General features: G+C 37.1%; 3 protein-coding genes across 4 annotated transcripts in view; 2 read left to right on the top strand and 1 right to left on the bottom strand.

The window, feature by feature from the left end:
- The window catches only part of LOC110066812 (receptor-type tyrosine-protein phosphatase S-like), an 81,271-nt gene that overhangs the window by 56,420 nt on the left and 8,524 nt on the right, over nucleotides 1-16,327 (bottom strand). For both annotated transcript variants that reach the window (XM_089287519.1, XM_089287520.1), the window contains exons 3-5: nucleotides 5,637-5,894; nucleotides 3,645-3,917; nucleotides 1,262-1,516 (exon numbers count right to left, since the gene is read on the bottom strand). In XM_089287519.1, the coding sequence (XP_089143645.1) occupies nucleotides 1,262-1,516; nucleotides 3,645-3,917; nucleotides 5,637-5,894 (786 nt within the window). The remainder of the gene's footprint in view (nucleotides 1-1,261; nucleotides 1,517-3,644; nucleotides 3,918-5,636; nucleotides 5,895-16,327) is intronic.
- On the top strand, nucleotides 11,155-11,925 carry LOC149114077 (uncharacterized). The gene has a single exon (XM_089287536.1). It carries the CDS (start codon nucleotides 11,346-11,348, stop codon nucleotides 11,877-11,879), a length of 534 nt encoding a protein of 177 aa, XP_089143662.1. The 5' UTR covers nucleotides 11,155-11,345; the 3' UTR covers nucleotides 11,880-11,925.
- LOC149114076 (uncharacterized) overlaps nucleotides 16,049-16,327 on the top strand; it is a 1,668-nt gene continuing 1,389 nt past the window's right edge. The window contains exon 1 of the mRNA XM_089287534.1: nucleotides 16,049-16,327. This exon is cut by the window's right edge and continues 1,389 nt beyond it. Within this exon, the coding sequence (XP_089143660.1) occupies nucleotides 16,278-16,327 (50 nt within the window). The 5' untranslated portion in view covers nucleotides 16,049-16,277.

Here is a 16,327-nt window from a genome sequence, read left to right as displayed (position 1 = left end):
TTTCCTTAGTTTCTATAAATTGGTTCCTGTAAACCCCAGTGGATAAGCCACACCTTTTTACTCAAAATTTTCCTTAAAAATAGGGGATGTGGCTTATCTGCGAGAACATCTGGACAATGTGTCATAAATTTGCATAAACTAACCCTTTCCATCAAAAATTTTTAAGTCGGTAAAGCAAACTAATAAGAACTTCAGTAAACTAATAATATCAGAGTACACATCGATCATTGCCTTTACAAGTTTAATGGCTCCTAAAAGAGCCATTTTTGTTCATAATCACAGGCTTACATTTCTTCCTGTTGAACTGCATTAAACCTTTGTAAAAAAATATTTCAGACAGTTTAAGGCCGCCATTCTAGCTCATTCTAGAGCAGCTAAACGTCACATGGTAGGGAATCTCCATTCTGCCACAAAGCTGTTTACATGTCAAAAAAGAATGCTTTGAAAGCTACTTGTGTCCAGTACTCCATCTCCTAGTGAAATGCCTGACTACTAAGCTACAGATGAACAAATGCGTCCATCTTGTTGCATGTAAAATTCTATTGAAAAACTGACAGGAATGAAAACATCACTGGTTTAAAAATACCAGAGAAAGATCAAACATCATTTCCATACTATTGCAGAACTAAAATTATAGGTAAGGGTTTCAGTTTGAAGCATCCTCGGGTTTCAATACATCTGTGAGTTAACGCCGGTTTACATTCAATAAATCAAGGAATGTACATGTAAAGAACCTTTCTCAAGCTTCACTTGTGAAGTATTTGATTCTTTCCAAAAACTTTTTTTCCGAAATTTTAGTTGCCAAACTGGGGGTGCAACTTATCTGTGAGTGCGGCTTATCCGCTCAGGTGTTTACAGTACTTGATACTTGAAGCATGACAAATTGAGTCTACCTAATTGTCACTGTTGTCTCTGCCCAAGGAGTAGAATTCAATATTCAATAGCTTTCATGCAGGCATTCAACTCGCCACCACACTTTTCTATCCTTGGCATAAAATTATATAGTAATATGCAATCACTCTTAATACACAAAGGAATCATGTCTAACTAGAATGATCCCTTTAAGCCCTCGGATTATTATTTGTGATTATAATGCCTGTAGAAGAGCCAAGAGGTTTAGTTTAAGTGAGTATTAGTGTGTAAGATGAAACTCAAGCAAGCAAACTGTTTCACTCAACAGCTACATGCAAACTAGAGCAATACTGAGCTATGTTATATGATGTGAGAAGTGCTGGGTAAAAATATTAGACATATTACTCACAATACACATTTATTTTAAACTCCGCAGTGGCATCCTGTCCAAAGCCATTAGTTGCTATGCATCTGTACCGACCCTGGTCAGACCGCTGAACATCTCTAATATACAGAGAATTTCCTTCTTGGACCTTTAGATTTCCAAGGAGTTTTACCCAAGTGATCTTAGGAGGAGGGTAGCCTTCAGCTTCGCATCGCACACTCACTTGCCCATTTTCATCAACAACTTGGTCATCTGGAAAAAGTTTTATCGTAGGCGAGTCTAAAACAATGAAAAATATCCAACTGTTATAATTTTAAAAGACAGTTTTAATCAACAAAATGAGAGAGTATTATAACATTACAGGGCCTGTATAACAAGGCTGTCGCTCTCCTATAGGGGCCTAATAACATGTTCACCACTGACAAAACTTTGTACAACTTAACTAATTGCAAATAGCCAGCAATTTAATAATCAAGTGAATATTAAGGTTAAGAGCCAACGTTTCAGCGTCATCATAACACCATTCTCAAGGCAAAGTGAATAAATTAATGCCAAGATTTGATTTTGATTTTTGTAAAAAAACAAACCATCTCTAAATGTGCAAAAGGACTTGATTCGCACAAAGGGTATTCACTTGAAGAACTTGTGAGCCTTTATTAAGCCTAATTTTAAGAGGCTGTAAGCTATCAGAATCCTAGCCTCCATAGCAAGCGTTTCTGTGGGGTTTGGGAGCAAAGAATTACAGCACGAAAAATGGAGCGAGTAAAAGAGGGGGGCAGGGGGAGGGGAAGGAAGGAAGGAAACGCTTGCAGACAAACCCCTGGATTTTGAAAACCGCCCACTTGGCCTTTCATGCCTGAGTGCGCACAATGAGATTTCGTGCTGTCATCAGCTGTCATAAATTAACCAATAAAATCTTTAGCCTTCCGTAGCGGAAGTGAACTTTGAATCAAAATAATTTTTACTTGTCAAAATATGTCTGAAACAACAGTGGGAACGGAGAAATCTCGATGAATTGAATTTGGTAATTTATAATCAAGCCATATTTCTACTCAATCCGTCTAAAAGGAAGGACTGCAATGGTGAAGTTTTAGCACAAATCTGACAGAAAGTTAAAATTTGAGAAGTATTCCAGTTGCGTATGTAATCCTTGTGCTCGCATGATTCAAAATCTTGGATCACTGTATTCATTCATCCAGGAATCAATACAAGGTAAAATTAGCAAGTCAACTCCCACAAAGGCAATTCCAATAAAGAAGCGTTTGCTGGAAACACCAGATCCGCAAATCGGTTTGAGTGTTATCGCCTGCAGCAAAAACAAACAACGGAAAGTCTTCTCAGCAAACTTTGGAATTTGGACAGGAGAGGCTTCAAACATCTGAGAGGGGAAATAATGATAATCTTGACCAGTATCTGAATAAAGATAATCTTCCCCTAGGCGACCTCCAAGTCAAAGTTGTTTATAAAATGTCCTGGTAAGACAACTAAATTTTTGGTAAGGTAAATATGTGACAAAAACTGGCATGCCGCAGCTAACACTATAACAAATCATTCAGAATTGTACCCAGAGGTTCTAAATGCTGTCAACAAAACTGCTTCTAATGAAATAACAGAGTACCTACGACAACATGTTGCCATGTAACAAGCCAGACGAAATCACTAGGTTTTCCCACACAGTAGTGCGAATTTTCTGTCCCGTGGTTTATTACCTTAAGCTTGTCCTTGGCGCATGTGGCATTCAAGAAAGTGATGTTAAAATTAAAGGAACAGCTGCAAATTGTGTCGCGCTTGCTTCTGCAATAATGTGCAGGCTTCGAAAAACCAAAGCGTCGGCATTGCACAACAGGATTTCTACCATACTGTCAACGCCGACGACTAAATCCTCATTCAGCGCGAAAACTTAAAGCATTTTGTAACCAAGCTTCGAACGCGTCTTCCCCTTTTGTCTGGCACTCAAAGGTATTAAAATACCTTTGATCGACACATGTCAATAATATTGGACTAGCTCAGCCAATCACGAGCTCCGTTTGCTGGCGAACGGAAGTTTTCAAAATCCAGGAGTTTGTCTGCAAGCATTTCCTTCCTTCCCTTCTCCCACCCCCATCTTTCTTTTTTTTGGTTCTTGCCCCATTTTCCGCGCAGACAAAACACCGAAAATCCCGTTCCTGGGTCTTGCTTTGCTTCCAAACCCCACGGAAACGCTCGCTACGCAGGCTATCAGAATCGAAATCGTTGCATTAATTTAATCACTTTGCCTTGAGAATGGTATCACAATGATGCCGAAAAAATTTAATCTTAACCAGAGGGTCATCATCTACAGGAACCTTGAATGCCAATCTAGATGATCTAGCTGAAAAACAACCCAGTGCTTCTACAGTTTAAGTTCAAAAAAAATTTTCCTACTTACGCCGAACATAGACTGTCAGATCTTTCCTTGGTCCTTTTCCTTTGTCATTTTCAGGTCTGCAGCTGTATATTCCACTCTGGGAAAAGCTCATAGCATTCAGCTTGAGAATACCTGATCTTTCAGCCTTTCTATCATATATGGGTCTGTTCTCAATAAAAAATTTGTACCTGGGAGGAGGATTTCCATGGGCCTTACAGGTAATAGTTATAAGACTACCATCACTAACTGTGTCTTGGGGAGCATCTGTTGTAATATTGGTGTCCTTGGGTGAATCTGCAATCAAACAACATAATTGCACAGTTATATCTAGATTCTCCTTGATCAGTGAAATCTTGATAGCTGATATAAATAAAAGCTTCCAAACTTCAAAGTTAAGGTTACTGTAGACCTTCAAGGGCCTATTTTGTCCAAAATTATTCTTTTACACCAAATTCAAGAATTCTACAGTGCAGCTCAGATATATTCGAACGAAAATATACACGTAATTCACGTCAGCCCAATACACGTATACACGTATGCATATACGCACATACACGTATACAGTATATACGCGTATGCCTGATTAGTGTGTATGAGCTAACCTATTGTTTTTTCTTTTCTTAACAGGTCATTGTTGTTTTCAATGGCTTGACAGCTTGTCACAGAGCCAGAAAGAGTTTTCTTTATTTTGAATACGCGTATACAGTATACGCACATATACCTTCAGACTAGACTTCTTAGCAAAATGTTAGCTGAAACTAACATTTTGCAATTGGGCACTTGACAGAAAATTAACTCACTGAATATAATTAAAAGAGAGTATTTTGCTGTTGAATCAAAAATTTACCGTTTTTTTTTTTTTTGTCATATACATGTAGAACTGGGGATACACGCTTCAATAATCCCATCTTCATGAGGCAAACACAACTGAAAGATAACTTTTTTTTGACACAAAGTAAACACAGTCCAAGCCAGCGCGCAACTTGGAAACGTGTGCCGAAACACACAACTTTTCCTTGGAGAAAATCAAAAATAACAAAATGTGAGCAGCGCACCATGGAAACTTCAGTAAACAATTCTTTCATCGGGGAAAGAGTATATTACCATTTGAATGAACTGTTTGTGTCAGATATAACCGGAGATATCATATTCTCGACAAGGTCTTCAGAACGCTTCAAACAATAAGCATCTTGCAGGCAACTTGCCAACGCATGCCTAAACACAGAACTTTTCCTTGAAGAAAAAAATAACTAAATGTGAGCAGCGCACCATAGAAACTGTGATAAACAATTATTTGGCTGAAGAAAGAGCATTTTACCATTTGAATGAACAATTTGCGTCAAATAAAACCGGACATATCATTTTTTCAACGAAGATCTTCAGAACGGTTCAGACAATAAACACTTTCCAAACGACTTGCTGATGCATGCTGAAAGACAGAACCTTTCCTTGAAGAAAAAAATAACTAAACGTGAGCAGCGCACCATAGAAACTTTGATAAACAATTATTTGGCTAAAGAAAGAGCATTTTACCGTTTGAATGAACGATTTGTGTCAAATATAACCGGAGATATCATTTTTTCAACAAGGTCTTCGGAACGTTTCAAACAATAAGCATCTTGCAAGCAACTTGCCGACGCATGCCTAAACACAGAACTTTTCCTTGAAGAAAAAACTAACTTAACGTGAGCAGCGTGCCATAGAAACTTTGATAAACAATTATTTGGCTAAAAGAAAGAGCATTTTACCGTTTGAATGAACGATGTGTCAAATAAAACCGGAGATACGCTCGTATAATACGCGTATGCCTAGTTCGCATATATCTGAGCTGCACTGTACTTTATCTGAATTTTACAAAAAAAAATTATTTTTAAAACTTAAAACTCGAACGAGTTATCCACAATAACGTCAATTTTTTAAACAAGTCAATGAACCGCAAACTGTGATAAGCCGATTAAAATGTGTCAGTCCTTGACATAAAAATTGTGAAATATTATTCTATAGCAAACTTACATAACACATTGACTTGGACTTGTTTTTGTTTCCTTCCACCAGCATTCTCTGCTAGACATTTGTACAGACCAGCCTCCTTATAAGTAACAGATGGAAAAACCAACTTTGCAATCTGCCGTGCCTGCATTACAATATTGTCATCTCTTTTCCATGTCACCCTTGGCTTGGGTTTTCCATCAGTGCTGCAAGTAAGTTCTTTGGAGTCACCTTCATTCCATGTTAACTCTATAGGTAGCTGTGTTATAATTCGTGGAGGATCTACATGCACCAAATAAAGAAGTTGTGATAGAAATTTATCTTCAGTACAGAACTGGAGTCACCACTTTAACCATTAAATGCTGGAGTAAATGGAAATGCAGGCAGCATTATATTACACAGATCCACTCAGTCTTGGTTACCCCAATCTCTGACTAACATGTATTTTTGAAGCAGTTCTTACAATACCTGTAACACAAGATTACCACCTGGGAAACATATTTATTTTAGCAAGTAGAAAATCAAAACTTGCTTTTGAAAAGTGAAAAGCCAAGTACATCATTTTCATACGAGATGTTGCAGGGACATGAAGCAGGGACATATTGCAGCAACAGTCATTCTAGTGTGACATGCCCATTTTGGCAGTCAAAACTTTGTACAACTATTATTTGGTGAACCCATGCAATCTTAATAATTTGAAAACAATAGGCTCACAAAGTGTGCATGTGGCTACTGCTTAACAGTTTATGCTTAATACAATCAGAGCAAAGAAAATAATTACTACTTAAAGAAGTGAATGTAACAATTTATTAAACATGGTTATTTTGACAAAAAAAAAGCATTTATTATCAGGTAATTGAATTTCTAACATGATGTTTCTTGAAAAGTTCAGAGGCAAGACTGTGTACAACAGTGGAATGATCCAGTTGTACATATGATGTTGAGATTGAATCCAATGTTCTTTGAACTGAACATGCACACATTAATGACATACATGTGTATGAAGCTCGTTTAGCTCTTCTTGTGATCTATTAAATAGAGCCTATTGGCTATTAACTGTAACAATTTTTGACCTCAAATTACCATAAAGCATACCAGGGAATGCAAAGCTCCCAGCACAATGGTCCATAGCTATAGAAAGGCCCCCCATCCTAGATTTTTGTGATTAATATAGATGCCATTTGAAAAATAATCTATAGCTTGAAATTGACTAAGTCAAACATTCAGCAGTTCTGAAGCTCTAGGTACAGTGTCAAATTATTTAAGACCATTATCTCACTCGCTATGTGCTTGGTTGCTACTACCCCAAGTCAAATGATGCTCAGTGGTCCCTGTAAATGACAGTCTAAATATCTGTCATGCAGCTTACAGGATGACTTTGTCACTGACTGTAAACCTAAAGGTTTTGATTGAAAAATATTCTAGTAGTTGGTTTTTGGTACAATCAGTGACTTTATTTGCTACCTTCTATAAAAATGTGTTCATAGTTGCACCAAAGATAGTGTAAGTGTACAGTATCTGGTTCAAGTCATTGGTAAGGACTAATATATTCTGTTCCTGATGTGTCTGGGAGCGTACTAACAATAAAACTGGTTAGCTTGCATTTATGACACTTTACAACATTATGATCAACTATCTGGATCTTTGTGTTACACATCAGACAACTATTGTATAAAGTTGATTTATAATAAATTATTAGTAGTACATACTATTTGGCATGACTGAGGCAACAACAACTTTACCAGATGATTCTCCTTGTTCTGGTTCAATATTAATTGTGATCACATCCACTTGCTTTACAGTACTGTGTTTGCTGGTACAATTGTATATGTTGTATGTGGTGAGATATGTCTTATAATCAAAACTATGATACTAATGCCTTCAATGATGTAAAACCTTCCTATCTGTAAGTTTGCTATGTGTTTAGCATTCCATCTGCAGTGTCAAAATCAATCTTCATCAGCCTTTGCCCCCTAATATAACATTTAACTCTTTCACAATCACCTTTTTGTAGGATCTTAGCCTTCACTGATATAGCCTGGAAGCCACACATTTATTGAAATTCTTTGTTGCATCAAATAATGTGTTATTCTGGATTAAAACCAATGCCATCTTTTAATCTACAGAAATTGCTATAATGAACCAATCAGCAGCCTGTGCTAAAACTACCTTCTAAGGGTTGATATTTAATGGCAATACAAAACTCTTATATTGCAACTATCTTTTAAAAAAAATTGACTTTGATTGTACTAGCCTTACATGGTAGCCATGGCAACATACTGGCAGTATTAGAATAGAACATCAGCAAGAACACTAAAAATATATTACCTGTATCTTAAACTGTATTGCATAATAGCTTTTGAAATGCAATTCATGGTGCAAGCAATCTGCATTCATATTCATTTGAATCAAAGAGAGCTGTTTCGTTGAAAATTACCATGCCATTAACAACAACACATGGAGTTTATACTTTACTGCATGTCTATGGCATGTTTTGCAAACCCATTCATTAACATCAACACTTATTTCAAATTATTCATGTTAGCCCATTGATGACGTGCTGGTTAGCCTGTTTACGGTTAGCTATCAATGATGGAAACGGTAACATGATTCAGTTAAAAAGTCTGCAGTCTGCATTTTACCCTCAGTCTGCATTTCACCCCAGTCTGCAGTCTGCAGTCAACTTTCTGTGTTTTACACCATCTGATTTAACACTGAATTAGAATCAGTGCTGCATATTCCTCTTAAGAAGAGGCAATATTACTTACTTGTTGCAGGACTTATCAGCGATTTGACAATGAAACATGTTTCTCTGATGAATTACACGAAACTGTACATATGTTTTAATTATGTGTTTCACAAAACAATTGCTGTAGAAACTGTCCAAGTCTTCTAAGTGACAAACCGGAAGGTTCTGTATCTCTTACTGTCACAATAACTGCTACATTATTGTCACATTCCAAAATTACTGTAGCAACAGACACAGCTTTGTAAGCTTTCAAGCATGTGTCAGTGTTCAGCAGGCTATTTTGCTTCGCATGTACTACATCATGACAACCATGGATGTTGCACTATTGCTCTGTGTTTCACTACTACCAGTGATCTATCTAGTCAACTGAAGGGATTTTCTTTTCCCAAAGCAAATACTTTTGTGTCTTTTAAGACATATTATGTTGTTCTTCGAAGGGATATTCACGTTTCCCAAAGCATAGATTTTCTCTGGTTTGTGTCTCGCAGGACAATATTTTGATCTACAAAGAGAATTAATAGTTTCCCGAGGGAAAATTTTGTAACCCTGAAAAGGTTTATAAACTGCCAGATCCTGTACGATCCTGTACATGGAGCATTTTTTAATGCTAAGCTGGACAAATCAATCGGCTATCATGGCCATCTTACACAGGACCTTTTGTGCTAATCAGCGATAATTCAGGGATGTTTTCCTGAACAAAATTTTATCTGCACCTTCAGAAGCCTAAAATCTTTTTACAAAGAAACACTGTGCACATTGCTTGAACGCTTTGTCTGATTACTGGTCCAATAGGATAAACACATAATGCAGAGTACTCTTACCTGAAAACTCAAGCTCCCAACCAGAATGTTTTTGATACATTGTGCGTGAATAGTTGATAAAAACTCAATCATTGGAGAGAGCAGGATTTAGCTTCGCTGGTTGTTCAGTATCGTTTAAGTCCAAAATGAGACCAGCAGACATTTGACTATAGCGTTAGTGTAAAACCAAGAGAAAATGGATATTATACATTTGTCTATTTTGTGACTATGAACATCGGACCTACTTCCATTCGACTTCAAGCCTGTGGTACTTAACTGATGTACAAGTAGCACGGTGTGGTAAGCGCTGGCTCGCCATGCAAGACATTGGGAGTTTGAATTCTAGTGGTGACTACTGATTTTTTTTCCTTTTCTTCTTCTGTCATTGTTTTATCTTTTTCTGTCAAGAAACCATTTACCAAAAGGTAGCATCTGTCTTTCTGTTTCTTGTGTTAAAAAAATCATCTGGAGTCTTTAATCATTCGTTTTATAATATATCGATTGCTTTCGAACTCACAATATCACCTAGGTTTGCGAAGGAAAAACCACGAAGACTTTCCCTGAATCGGATCGCTAAGGAAGAACCTAAGTACTTTTCTTACAATGAAAAAACCGTTATACCTTCTACCTCTCGAAAATAACTAACTTGACACACTGCAAGCGACTGTAAAACGGCCTCAGACAGCGGATGTTTGAAACCTAGGGGGGTCTCCTATATGAAAAGGTTGCGGGCACTCATCGTCTCAGGTACAAATCAAAGATCCTTGTCTCACTTAGAGTGTTGATGACGAAATGTAACCAAAGTATCCTTTAGGGTGCACTCAAGGAAATAATAACAAAAGAAACTCTCTCGTTTAATTTCTGTTTTCAGGCTTGATTTCTGCTGATCTCTCGAGTACGCAAGTTGGGTCTACAAGTGTGCATGGGATCCTTCCTTGAACAGTGGCTACTGATCAAACCTATTCCATTTTAAGTGGTATCTTTTAGGGGTCTAATGAAGTTCAAGCAATTTCCACATTAGTCTCCCTTAGGATTTAAATTCAAATTTCCCCCAAGCATCCCTTGTCTTTTCATATGGGAGTTATCCCCTGGGTTTCCAAATGTCTAACGGTAAGTGAAGGAGTGAAGAAGTGAAATCATTCCACCACAACAACTTGGAAAATAATAAATATTTTCCAAGTTAAAAATGAACAGTTCAGATTAAGCTTTATACATGTTTCCAATCTACTTCTTTAGAGACACTTTTTAACAAAAAATTTTTAAAAAAATGCATCATCAGAATTTTATCTAAAGACTGACCATGAGCACCTTAAGTACACAAAGAAGGTTATTCCCATGCTTTTCAATTAGGCACTTTAAGTGTTCTATATATTTACTGTCAATTCTTGAACAAAGAAATTTTGTTCAATGATAAAGAGCTCTGATCTGATAGAAGTTTCCTGGCTGATCTAACAATAGCTGTGCGCAGTTTAACTGCACAGAGCAGGAGATTCTCAGATATTTTAACAAGGCAGTTCAAATAATTTTTAATTATTTCTCAACTGATTAAATGCCACTAATTTTGAGTACATAGGGCAGCAGTTTGCCAAGCATTGTCATAAGGCAGTTAAAACTTTTCAAATTTTAATTTGATTGATTGATTAAAAGTAATGGGATTAGCTTAAGTACATAGGGCCAAAAATTCTCAGTTATTTTAATTATAAGACAATCAAAACTGTTCTATTTCATTTTAGTTTATAGAACTCAACTGTTTATTAATATGCTTTTTCCGCTGACAAAAAATCTGCAATAACTAACCATTTCTGCACTTATTAAAAATCTAACCACCTTCTGAAAAGGCAGATTTTCACCACTATAACTGTAATCTGAGATCTGATCTTATATGTCATACAACTATATACTCTACAAATAAAATTGACTACTTTCTAGTATGGTTTCCATAGCTATATATTTTTTGTATATTTTTTTGGTGGCTATATGGAAGAAAATTCACCTTTTTGGCGTTAGATTTCACGTGTAGTGTCACGTGATTTATGATGTAAACAAACCGGGAAAGTTCGGACATTCTAGTCAACCACGCACTACACGTGTACGAAGTTTTCAACTTCATCAACTTCCTGTTACTACTAATATAATTTTCCCTCTGCCTTAAGTCTTTGAACGTAGAATAGTTTCAGCTTCAAAATGGCAGAAAAAATGAATAAAAGCGACTTCAACGCCATGAATGTGGCAGAACCTAAAAAAATATTTGCAGGAGCGTGGCGTTTCAGCAAGCGGTATTTAACAACTTCGCTCGTGGAAATCGCTTTCGCAGTGGAAAGAATGGTTTTGCCAGTGGATCCAAACTTCGAAAAAGATCAAACCACTGATGCTGACAAATTAATAATTTATGACATGCTTATTCCCAAGCCATTTTCCCTGAAGACCGTGAACAAGTTCAACTCGTCGCTGCTGTTTGGGTTGTACGTCATTTTTAATTATTTGATTTACCACTCAACCGATTACGACAAGCAGGGACTCGCCGCTTACAAGTCATTTGAAGATTATCGCTTATTCGCTGATGGTTACGTGGAATCTTTACTAACTGCTCAGTTGAATCAAGAGGGTGTCCATGTATATGTAGCCAAAGTGCGACCTTTCATGAAAATCAAAACGGATGAAGGAAAGGAGCACTACGATCTCAGGTTTATTCTTGAAGGTAGAGGTACAAACCCGTAACCGAGGCAGTGTTATTCAGGCACAATGCAAGTGTAAAGGTGATAGAGATGGGAGATGCAGGCACATTGTGGCCGCCATGTACTTTTTCATCAGTCTTTCTGTTGATTTGAGACTCGATCGGTTCAGGAAACTTGTGGGTTCGCTCTTCCGGTTCAAATTTCTGATTTCTGCATGCTTTCCTCATCAGGCTCTCCTGAACTCGCCACTGGCTCTGAGCTCAGATCTAAAAGAGTCATGGCGGTGGCACGTTCCTCTTTAGATTTGCCAGTATGGCGATTAAGCGTCAGGAGGGTTTTAGCCACTGATCGTTCAAAACAAATTTCTTGCTTCTCGCTTTGTCTGCCTCCCGTTTACAAGATGCCTTTCGTTTACGATTCACTCACAACACCTATGCACAGTATAAAATATTAATTCAAACGACAAAAAAAATTATAAAAGCACATATTGATAAACGCATCCTTTCTTTCCCGCCAACGGCAGATATAGGATCAGGATCCTCTTTTGTTAGACCATTTCCACCGACAAAATGTAGGCTACAAACTGTCTTTTGTGCACACGAATGAGTCACCGCGGTGACATGCTTTTAGCCCCTTTTTGCCTTCTCTCATTTTGTCTAACTGCGCCAGGTAAATGGAAGAACTTCAATGGATTGTCGTTTGGGTTTCTTTTCCACGATTCAGGGTATCGTGAATCATTTTTACATGTAACAAAAGCACATCTTCTAGTTGTGACCATTCTGTTAGAACTCTACTTATTGAACTCGTGTGGTTGACTAAAATGTCCGAACTTTCCCGGTTTGTTTACATCATAAGTCACGTGACACTACACGTAAAATCTAACGCCGAAAAGGTGAATTGTGCTCTGGTCAGCAGGGTTAACAAACATTTTTATAACCCAACCACAGATGCAACTAAACACACCATGCCCTGCAGTTGTCCTTCATTCACTGTTTTATGCACCCCCTAGCCTTCCTGAGTTGACAGATAAGTTTTTTGAACTAATTTAGAAGTGCTGGGGAAGTTGCTGCACTGGCAAGGTCTTGGATTTAACACCTCAAAGTACTTCAGATAAATTCTTTAAGATTAAATCATTCTCTCAAAAATAATAACATTCAATTGCAAACCAGTTAATTTTTAAGCACATGTGTGAGCCCATACAAATGATTTTAGGCATCCAATGCTTTGGCAAAAAGCTGTCAAAGTAATCAATTCCAATTGTATAATACACCCACCTTTTGTGGCATGCCATCCAAATGTGAAAAATCAGTTCATTGCTTATAATATTCTCATTACCAACATTACCCCCTGAAGGGTCCCACAAACAATACATACAGTCCTTCATCACCGTACCGGCTATCAGTGGAAGTTACTAAAGTGCATATGTACAACCAAATGAGGGAATTTTTCGCAAAAAATGACTTAATTCTGTTAATAACTTCCCATTAATGAGTTAAAAAGCAATGAATCATAACTGACCACCTGCAGGTGAACATACTAAGATTATTAATCAAAACACTGTTCTTATGGAGGTGGTTTTCTACAAGTTACTAATCAACAAATGGAAAATTGATTACAAACACTGTAATTGAAAATATGGACTACAGAGTACATGTTTCAATGCTCTGAGAAAGTTTTCCTGTAAAAAAAATTCATATAAGTATGATTTCATTGCAATTGACTATTTGTTATAACTGCATCCACAGAACAAAGCCATTCATCATACAAACAAATAATCTCTATATATAGTAAAACTGTTGTATGTTAAATAATCATGCAGTCACATAGTTGTTCTCAATTCCTAGCTAACTACCCAATCAAACATTTTTTCTATAATATGATAAATTACATCAGAAGTTAATTTATATATTGAAATTGAGTGGAGATTCATTTTCCTTATTTTATTAGTTGGGTGCCTTTCAATTACAAAACATAGCATTGTATAATTGCCAAAACACAATCCCAATGAAAAATGTACCACACAAAGATTGAGCAATGCTATAATATGAATTGACTAAGCTTGAAAAATGTCATATGCTAATTCTGCAAATAGTATCCATATTTTTCCTGTCTTAACTACCTGTGTAGACCAAAGGTTGTTTCTCTTTAAACATGATAACATTTGATTACTTTCATGACTGGCAGGGAACAATTTGCATGCACAGCAGGATTTTCTACCATTAATGATTCATCACAAGAAAACAAAAAACAACGGCTGAGCTGCCCTGAAAATGACAGAAGTCTCTGTATAATAAGCCAGGAATATGTTGCACCTGCCTTTTATAGACCAACACATAATGCAGAGTTCTACAAAAATCTATGTACAAATTAAAGATTTCATTCTAAAAGTAGACTTCTAAAGATGACCCAGGCAGCAGGCCCCAACATTTCACAGTCTCTTCAGAATTTCACTATAATTACAAGTTTATTTTCCAAAAGCCAAGAGGCCAAAAAAGAGAATTGCCAGAATCTAACTTTTTTTCGTTTTTTTGAACTGGATTAAATTTAATTATTTCTTGCACATGGTGAAGATTAGAAAAAACTACACTTTACATTTATGAGCTTAAAGCATCAAAATCAAACTGTATATGTCGAGATCAAAGTTTGGTAACCATATGCCTGACATCTAATTATACATTACTATAAGTGGAGGAAAATTTAAAGATTTAGCTATATTGGGGAAAGTGCAAATAAGTTTATGCTTGAAAGGGGATGTGCCTCTTTACAAAATGACTGCAAAATGACCAAGTGTGCAATCATCAGATCTATCAAATTGGCCTCACACTGCACTGTCCTTACCAAATTATATTGTTCAAAATTTATGTTCATATAAAGGAGAAGGTACTCAAACAGGAGACTGGCTGCTGGACAACACTTACATTTGAGAACTATAACATTTACTTAATAGAAGACTTTAAGTTAATTTGTTCCTTCATATAAACTGAAACCTTATAGCCTCTTCCAGACATTCAGTTAGTTGCAGCGCAAGGCGAAAAGTGGCAAGCAAACAAATAGGGGAGATTAGTGCGGCGAGAGAAAGCAAAAGAATGTCTGTGGGTAAACTTAACAACAGGTCCTTCTGTCCACTTATAGACCACCTGCAGGGACCCGTAACATGACCACCGGCTTGTGGTTTTCAGTTGTCAGCAGATCTAGATGTGTTAAGAAATAATTCTCGGGGACTTTAGAAAGAAAATTACTGAAAGCGCCAAAACGACAAACTAATGCTGGGTCACCGACTATAGATACTCCTTACATAATGCATGCTAACACCTACTCGGGAGATCAACAAGAATTGAGTGGAAAATCATGGTGTTCTTTCTTGAAGTAAGGCTACAGCAGTCTCTGAAGAAAAATCAGACAAAGATAAATATGTCAAATGTGATATCTGTGATAAGAAACAGCATACTGCACTTGCAAATAGCTCTAATCAAAGAGCTAGGCCCTAATAACACCACATAAAGTGCCCTTCATAAACACGTGTGAAGGAAAGAAAAGTTAAGAGAGTAAAAAGAGAATGGCAAATGTACAAACATCACAAACCATAGGAGTCATGTAGGCCCGTCAACCCCATTTTACACTTACTGCCACCATATCGCATGTCTCATCTGTGTCAGTAACGTTCAAGTGTTGACAAAACCTGTCAAAATTGACCAATCAGAGAGTAATTACCAGATACCACCTTGAGATACTGGAGGTATACCATGTGAACAGGCAAGTAACATTTTATCAAGGCAAGTATGTCATGTGGCATGCTTGCCTGGCTGACAACTTGGAGAAAAAAACCAATATGGATCCCAGCCCATAAATTTCATACCTTTAAAATTAGCACATGGCTCTAATATATGACCAAAGCTAACCATGCATGGATGGCTTCCATTTGCCTAAACATCTAAGAGGGGCCACAAAATTGCCACTGTTGATGTAGGAAAAATTATAGTTCCTTCAAAACAGAATAACCAGTGAAACACCAGTGCAAATTACAACAAAGATGTCTGAAGTTAGTACAAAGATACTCGAAGACTACCTGTGGTCATCTGAGGTATCTGAAGGTGGCAGAAGTTCACCCAAACATATCTGAAGACTAGCCATTTTCCAAAAACTTCCGAAGATTACCTGAATCCTTCCAAAGATCAACAAATATCATCCAAACATTAATTTTGTGAACACCTCTGACAAGCAACCAAACGCTTCCAAAGATTTCTGAAGATTTTCAAAAATTGACGAAAATCACCCAAAGCTGGCCAAAGACTTTAGACAAGAGTCCCTAGAAAGTCAAGGAAAACTCCCAGAATTTTACTGCTGCTATGTAGATGACACTCTAGTCAGGACGCCAGATCTGACACCAGCTACACTATTTTTGGATACCTTGAACCACGCCCATAGCACCGTGAGCTTCACTATGGAGGTAGAGGAAAATGGGATACTCCCTTTCCTTGGTGTGCAGCTACT

Source organism: Orbicella faveolata, unplaced genomic scaffold (genome assembly GCF_042242905.1).
Source record: "Orbicella faveolata isolate gen_17 unplaced genomic scaffold, um_ofav_v1 contig_14, whole genome shotgun sequence".
Classification (NCBI taxonomy): domain Eukaryota; kingdom Metazoa; phylum Cnidaria; class Anthozoa; order Scleractinia; family Merulinidae; genus Orbicella; species Orbicella faveolata.
The sequence above is the reverse complement of the archived record's forward strand: the minus strand, read 5'-3'. Positions and strand labels throughout refer to the sequence as shown.